At 69.9% G+C, this 6484-nt stretch overlaps 2 protein-coding genes across 2 annotated transcripts in view; both read right to left on the reverse strand.

The window, feature by feature from the left end:
* The window catches only part of H696_01422 (hypothetical protein), a gene marked incomplete at both ends in the record, with an annotated part of 961 nt that extends 471 nt beyond the window's left edge, over positions 1-490 (reverse strand). Inside the window, 2 exons of the mRNA XM_009495318.1 lie at positions 52-183; positions 312-490. Coding sequence (XP_009493593.1) covers positions 52-183; positions 312-490 — 311 coding nt within the window. The remainder of the gene's footprint in view (positions 1-51; positions 184-311) is intronic.
* A 257-nt stretch (positions 491-747) lies between these two features.
* H696_01423 (hypothetical protein) lies at positions 748-5099 on the reverse strand. The gene is made up of 8 exons (XM_009495319.1): positions 4860-5099; positions 4679-4780; positions 2865-4327; positions 2606-2704; positions 2354-2522; positions 1588-2125; positions 1293-1383; positions 748-1074 (listed from the first exon to the last, which is right to left on the reverse strand). The coding sequence occupies exons 1-8, from the start codon at positions 5007-5009 to the stop codon at positions 795-797; spliced, it is 2892 nt and encodes a 963-aa protein (XP_009493594.1). The 5' UTR covers positions 5010-5099; the 3' UTR covers positions 748-794.
* Positions 5100-6484: the final 1385 nt, after the last annotated feature.

Here is a 6484-nt window from a genome sequence, read left to right on the forward strand (position 1 = left end):
CCCCCCCCCCCCCCACTCCCTGGGATCCGAGGTTGGTTCTCCTGAACATACCCAGCTTGGACGGGCGCCACATCGGAGATACGTAGGTCCTCGGCATCCGCGCGATCCAGTGAAAGGAGCAGTCGGGTCAAGGCCTCGGAATACGCCGGGGCGTCGGCCTTGGCGTCAAGCAGCTGGGCATTGCTGGAGGGGAGGAAACAAACGAAAGGCACACGGGCCCGGTGCGGGGGACGCGCGAGAAAAGCAAAGTCAGTGACCGTCCGCTGGCCCGGCCGACGCGCGAGGCAGGAGGCAACAATGCCAGCACATACAGCGACTCAATCTCGCCCTCGAGCTTGCCGGAGGCCAGAATCAGGTTGAGCACCTCCTGGTGCACAGCCGCGTGCGTTTGGGCCACACTCCGGAGCTCGGGATCCTCAGCCTCCAGATCGCGCATCAGGTCGGGCGGCAGACGCACCGCGGCCGACGGCTGGAGCGGGGGCGAGGCCATCGGGTGTGGGGTCGGATGTGTGTGCGCAGGGGGGCACGTGCTTCGAAAGGCCGGAGGGGGGGGGGCGAGGAGGAAGGGGCGAGCAGCACAAGCGATCCGGGCAGGGGGGGGGGGAGAGGGGGTCACACGGAATACAGGCATGGATGTGTCTATTGTCGCAGGAGGGGGGAAGGGTCGAAAGGGCATCCATGCCCCAGTTGTAGCTTCGGCCTGGCCATCCCCCGCGTCTCGCCCCGGACAAGCGGGGGGCAAGGGGGGGGGGGGGGCCGCAACAGGCGCGCCGATCGCCCCACTGCCAACGCACTCACTTCTTCTCGAGCACGAAGTTCAGCAGGCGCCCAGGAACGAAGATGACCTTGTCGATGGTCTGGTCGGCGAGGTGGCCGTTGATGGTGGGGACAGCTCGGGCCAGGGCTTCGACATGCTGCTGCAGCGCCTTGCCATCCAGCTGACCGGGGGTGTAGACGACCCGGCCGCGGTTCTTGCCATTGATCATCACCGGTAGGGTGATGTCGACCAGCTCGACGGCATCGCGGATGGCCTTCTGATCGACCTTGGGCCAGCCGGCCTCGGTGATGGATTCACTGGGCAGGGGGAGGTGTTTGTGCGTGTGTGTGTGTGTGTGTGTGTGTGTGTGTGTGTGTGTGTGTGTGTGCGCAAGGCATGAGGTTAGGTAAGGGAGAGGAGGGAGGGGAGGTGGTGCGCGTTGGGCGGCAGCGGAGCGGCCAAGAGGGCGCGCGGCCAAGTGGTCAGGGCTGGCTGCGCTGGGGAGAGAAAAAATGAAAAGAGCCAGAAGACGTACCCGGGGTGGATGGTCTCCCAGAGCTCACTGGAAATGTGGGGCGCGAAGGGGGCCAGCATCTGGAGCAGGTGGACCACGCCCTCGTGGTACTCTGCGGCCGGGCGCACGCAGGAAGCCAATCGCGGGAGGAGTGAAAGGGGAAAGGGAAGGACAGCGAGAGGGCAAATAGTCCGGACGGGGAATCCAGCCGGCGGTCAGCAAATGCGCCAGGGGCGGGGAGACAGGGATGCGGCTCTGTGGCAGGCGAAAAAGGGAGGGAGGAGGGGGCGGGAGGCGGGGCAGGGGCGACACGCACCCGGCGAGCGACGATCCTCCTCGGCCACCTCGGCCAGGGCATTGGTCAGCTTCATCAGGTCGGAGATGGCCAGGTTGAAGGTGTACGTCTCGGAGAGGGTGCGAGTGATGCGCTCGACCGTGGAATGGGTCAGGGCGCGGAGCTGCAGCAGGGCGCTCGACCGATCGGCCGGGCTGGCGGCCGGCGGCGCGGGCGGGCCCCCGGCCGCGTGCACGCCCTCGGCATGCTCGGATGCCAGGGCCCACACGCGGCGCAGCCACCGGGCCGGGCCGGCGACCGCCTTGTCGTCCCACTCGAGCACCTGCTCGTAGGGGGCCTTGAAGAGGATGAACACGCGCACGGTATCGGCACCGAAGGCACTGACCGCCACCTCCGGGTCCACGCCATTGTACTTGGACTTGGACATCTTCTCGAAGGTCATGGCAGCCGGCTGGCCGGAGGCGATGTCCACCGGCGGGTCGACCGTCATATCCACCTCATGCGGCTTGAGGTAGGCCCCGGTCACCGGGGACTTGTAGGTGGCCCCATTGACGAGGCCCTGTGTGAGGGTGCGGCCATGCGCGTGTGCGGGCGTGTGAGGAGATCTGCGCAATAGGGGCATCATGGGGGCGGGGCGGGGCGGGGCGGGGCCGAGCGGGGCGTGTGGCGCCGGCAGGCTGGCCGAGCGCGCGAGAGCGTGCACGCGGGACACGCGAGGCAGAGGAGGCCGAGGCCGGAGGGGCACAGGGGGGGGGGGGGAGGCATGCCTGCCCGAAGCGGCACGCACCTGGACAAGCAGCTTCTGGAAGGGCTCCACCGTGGACTCGATGTGGCCCTCGGAGTGCAGGAACTTCGTGATGAATCGCGCATAGAGCAAGTGCAGGATGGCGTGCTCCACACCGCCGACGTAGATGTCCACCGGCATCCATTGGTTCACCTGCTTCGGGTCGAAGATTCTGCCCAGAGCGCCGCGTCAGCCACAAGGGGTCTCGGTGTGAGCAGGGGCGAGAGGATGCATGGTCGGCCGGGCTTGACGTACTGCTTGTCATTGTGCGGGTCGCAGTAGCGCATGAAGTACCACGAGGAGTCGACAAAGGTGTCCATGGTGTCGGTCTCGCGCAGGGCCGGGCCGTTGCAGCTTTGCGCGGGGCAGGCCACCGAGGCCCGGGGCATGGTCGCACACGGGAAGGAGGAGAGGGGGCAGGTGAGTGAGGGGCAAAAGGGAGCAGAGCGGCGGCGGCGGCGGCGGCGGCGACGGCGGCGAAAAGCGAGAGGCCGCAAGGGCAAGCCCAGCGCACCAGGGGCAGGTGGTATGGCGCCACTCCTCGAGCAGCTGGCCGAGCGACCGGCCGGCCAGCTTCTCCGGCGAAGATGACTCCGGGAAGGACACCGGGAGCTGGGCATCCGGCACCGGGACCGCGCCCTCCTCGCCGGACCCGGCGCACCGGTCCTGGCAGTAGACCACCGGAATGGGGCAGCCCCAGAAGCGCTGGCGCGAGATCAGCCAGTCCCGAAGACGCAGGGGGTGGCGGATGCGCCGGTCGCGGTCCAACGCGCGGAAGACCTCCTGCCGCCGGGCATGGGCAGCGGACCCGCGCAGGGGCCGATCCGCCGGCAGGTCCAGGCCATGCTCCCGGGCAAAGGCCACCGCCAGCGAGCAGCCGGCCGTCCCGAGGAAGGCCCGCGGCAGGTGGACCTTCTCCAGGTCGGCCTCCCCGTCGGCCACGCCGTCGGCCCCGGCCAGGGCGTGGTCCTGCCGCCGGCCAAGGATGTCGGCATAGGCGGCCACATAGACCGGCAGGCGCCGGTGCTTGTCCAGCGGGCTGGTCACCGTCACTCCCGGCAGCAGGACCCCCGCCATGTTGGCGGTGGCGGGGTCTTCATCGACCGGGCCCCCGGCGGCCAGCGCCTCGGCCAGCCGGCTGACGGCCTGGCCGGTGGCACCCTCCGGGTCCAGGGCCCGGGCCGCCTCGGCCAGCGGGTGCCCCGGGCCGACGACCACAAACCCAGCGGCGTCCAGCTCCAGCAGGCTGGCCACCGACACCTCCATGGCCGGAGGGGGCGTCTTGCTGGGGGTGCCGCGGCCGGCGCCGGTGCCGGTGCCGGCCGCAAGGGCGGCCACCAGCCCCGGGGCCACATCGACCGCCGGCAGGGTGACCGCATACCGGCCGTAGGTGATCCAATTGCGCTGCATCTGCTTGACATTCTCCGGCCAGTCGACCGACTCCAAATCGTGGAGCAGGTCATCGGCGAAGCTGGTGGTCCGGACAAACCACTGGCGCAGCTGCCGGCGCTCGACCAGGGCCCCGGAGCGCCAGGAGCGACCCTCGGCATCCACCTGCTCATTGGCCAGCACCGTGCAGTCGACCGGGTCCCAATTGACGGCGGCCTCCTGCCGGTAGGCCAGCCCCTTGCGGAAGAGCTCGGCAAAGAGCCACTGCGTCCACCGGTAATACCCCGGGTCGCAGGTGCTCAGCTCGCGGTCCCAGTCGAACTGGATGCCGAGGGTGCGGAGTTGCTCGCGCATGTGCGCCGTGTTGCGGCGGGTCCACTCGGCCGGGGCGATGCCGCGTTCGATGGCCGCATTCTCCGCCGGCAGGCCGAAGGCATCGAAGCCGATCGGATGCAGCACATTGAGGCCCTGCTGCCGGGCAAAGCGCGCCACCACATCGGAAATGGTGTACACCCGGACGTGGCCCATGTGCAGGTGGCCCGAGGGATAGGGGAACATCGAGAGGACGTACTTTTTGCCGGCCATGGACTGTGGGGGGTGGGGTGGGGTGGGGGGGGGGGGGGGCGGGGGCGGACGGGCGGACGGGCGGACGGGCGGACGGGCGTAGGCGTCAGCATGGGGGTCGACCCCGGGGCGCGCGGGAATGTGCCTGTGCCCAGAGGGCCATGAGGGGAGGGGCGCGAGCGCGAGAGATCCGCGCTGCCTGTGTACACAGGTACACAAACACACAGGCACACAGACACAGACACACAGACAAACACAGACAAACACAGACAAACACAGACATACAGACAGACACAGACACACAGACAAACACAAACAAACTGACACACTGACAAACACAGACACACATGCGCGCCAGCAGGACCCAAGACGCACGTTGAAGAGGGGCTCCGAGCCACCGGCCGCGGCGACTTCCGCATCAGCCTTCTTCCAGATGGCCTGCCACTTGGTCTCGATCGGGCCCGGGTGGTAGTGGTACTGCGCGAAGCAGGGGGCAGGTGAGTGACAGGCAGCAGCACAAGCGCAGCCACAGCGCGGGGCAGGAGGCCGAACGCACCGCATCCGAGCTGAAGAGGGCGCCGGCGAGCGGGCGCAGCGGCCGCGCCGGGGCGCCGCTCATCCAGGGGAGGGGCGCCCGGGCTCGGGCGGCCGGCGCCGCGCCGCGCAGCAGGCCGAGCCGGAGGAGGCCACTTGAAGATCGAAGCATCCGTAAGGAGAAGGAGGAGAGGGGCGCAGGGAGAGGAGGCCGGCACACGCGCCACAGGGAGGAGGGATCGTGGGGGAGAGGAAGGGGCAGGGGGTGCCCCCAGCGCGCGACGCGGTTCAGCCACCGGCAGTCGGCATCTCTTCGATGGCCCCTGGGGGGGCGGCGGCCCGGGCGCAAGCACCCTACATGTGTGTGTGTGCGGGGGGGGGGGGGGGGGGGGGGGGGGGGGGGGGGGGTGTCTAGGCCGAGGCGCGCGCATCTACACGACACACACGCCCGCCGCCCGGTGGCCAGGGCCGGCGGGTTCTCCTGGACGCCCCCCCCCTCCCCCCTGTGCGCATCTGGGGCCGGCAAAAGGCGGGGCGCCTGATAGATGCCAACGCACGTGAGGGCCTGCGTAAAATGGGACACCGACGGCCGATCACGCCGGGGCCGGGCGCCAGGTCACGCCGGCCCCCCGGGCCAAGCTGGACAGTAGGCCCTCTCGTCAGAGGGGGTGCTCTATCTCCCGGCCTGCGGGTGCTTTTTTCTTTTTTTTTTTCTTTTTCCGTCGTTCGGGTGAGGTCTCGCGCGTTCGACCCCCCTCTTTCGCTCTTTCTCTCGGGCCCTCCTCCCCCCCCGGGGGAGGGCGCGGGGGCCGGCGGCGGAGCCTGGGCCGTCCGACGGGGCCGCCCGGGCCCAGGCGTGCGTGCGCACACATGCGTGCGTGCGTGCGCCGGGACCGGTGTTGGCCCCTGGAGGCCTCCGGCGGTGGAGAGGACAGCTGGGCAATCGGTCGATCATCGGTGCGATTGTTGCCCGTCCGCCGATCAGTGCGCGCCCGGGGCGGGGCGGGGCGGGGCAGGGGCAAGCAAGTCACTAAGCAGGCCCGAGCCGTGCCGGGGCACGATACTCGTGCGAGCCATGGCGGCCCATTTTCACATGGCTGCCATCCCGCCGCCCCTCGCTCCCTCTGTGCGTGGCGGGCGTCCGGGCGTGAAGAAGACTGCCCGGTGTCGCGGAGCGCCCGGCCGTCTGCGCGCCCCGCCCCCGCCCCTGTGGCAGTTGCGCGGGTAGCAGGGCAGAGGGAGCAACCCCAGAAGGCGCGGGAATCTTCCCACGCAGGGCCGGATCCTGGCGCATCCTCCCGCCCGGCTGGTTTGGGTGTGTGTGTGTGTGTGTGTACGCGCGCCGGGGACCCCGGAGGGGGATGTCGGGCAAGCACCTCGGCAAGCGCCCGCGCCGCGATGATCGCCCTGGCCGGCGCGCATGTCCCCGGAGCCGGCACACAGCATGCGCACAGACGCCCCGCCGCCCCGGGGCAGCCGGGACATTCCCCCCCCCCCGCCCTGGGCTGTGGGATGTTCGCCAGGGCCGCATGAAAAGGGGACCCCGGCCGCTGGCCGCGAGGGGCCGACGCCACAGCCAAGCATCCACACTCGCCCAGTATCCCATCCCCTCCCCCTGCTATTACCTCTCCTCGGATCTCCCCCCCC

Source organism: Fonticula alba (assembly GCF_000388065.1).
Source record: "Fonticula alba strain ATCC 38817 unplaced genomic scaffold supercont2.2, whole genome shotgun sequence".
Lineage (NCBI taxonomy): Eukaryota > Rotosphaerida > Fonticulaceae > Fonticula > Fonticula alba.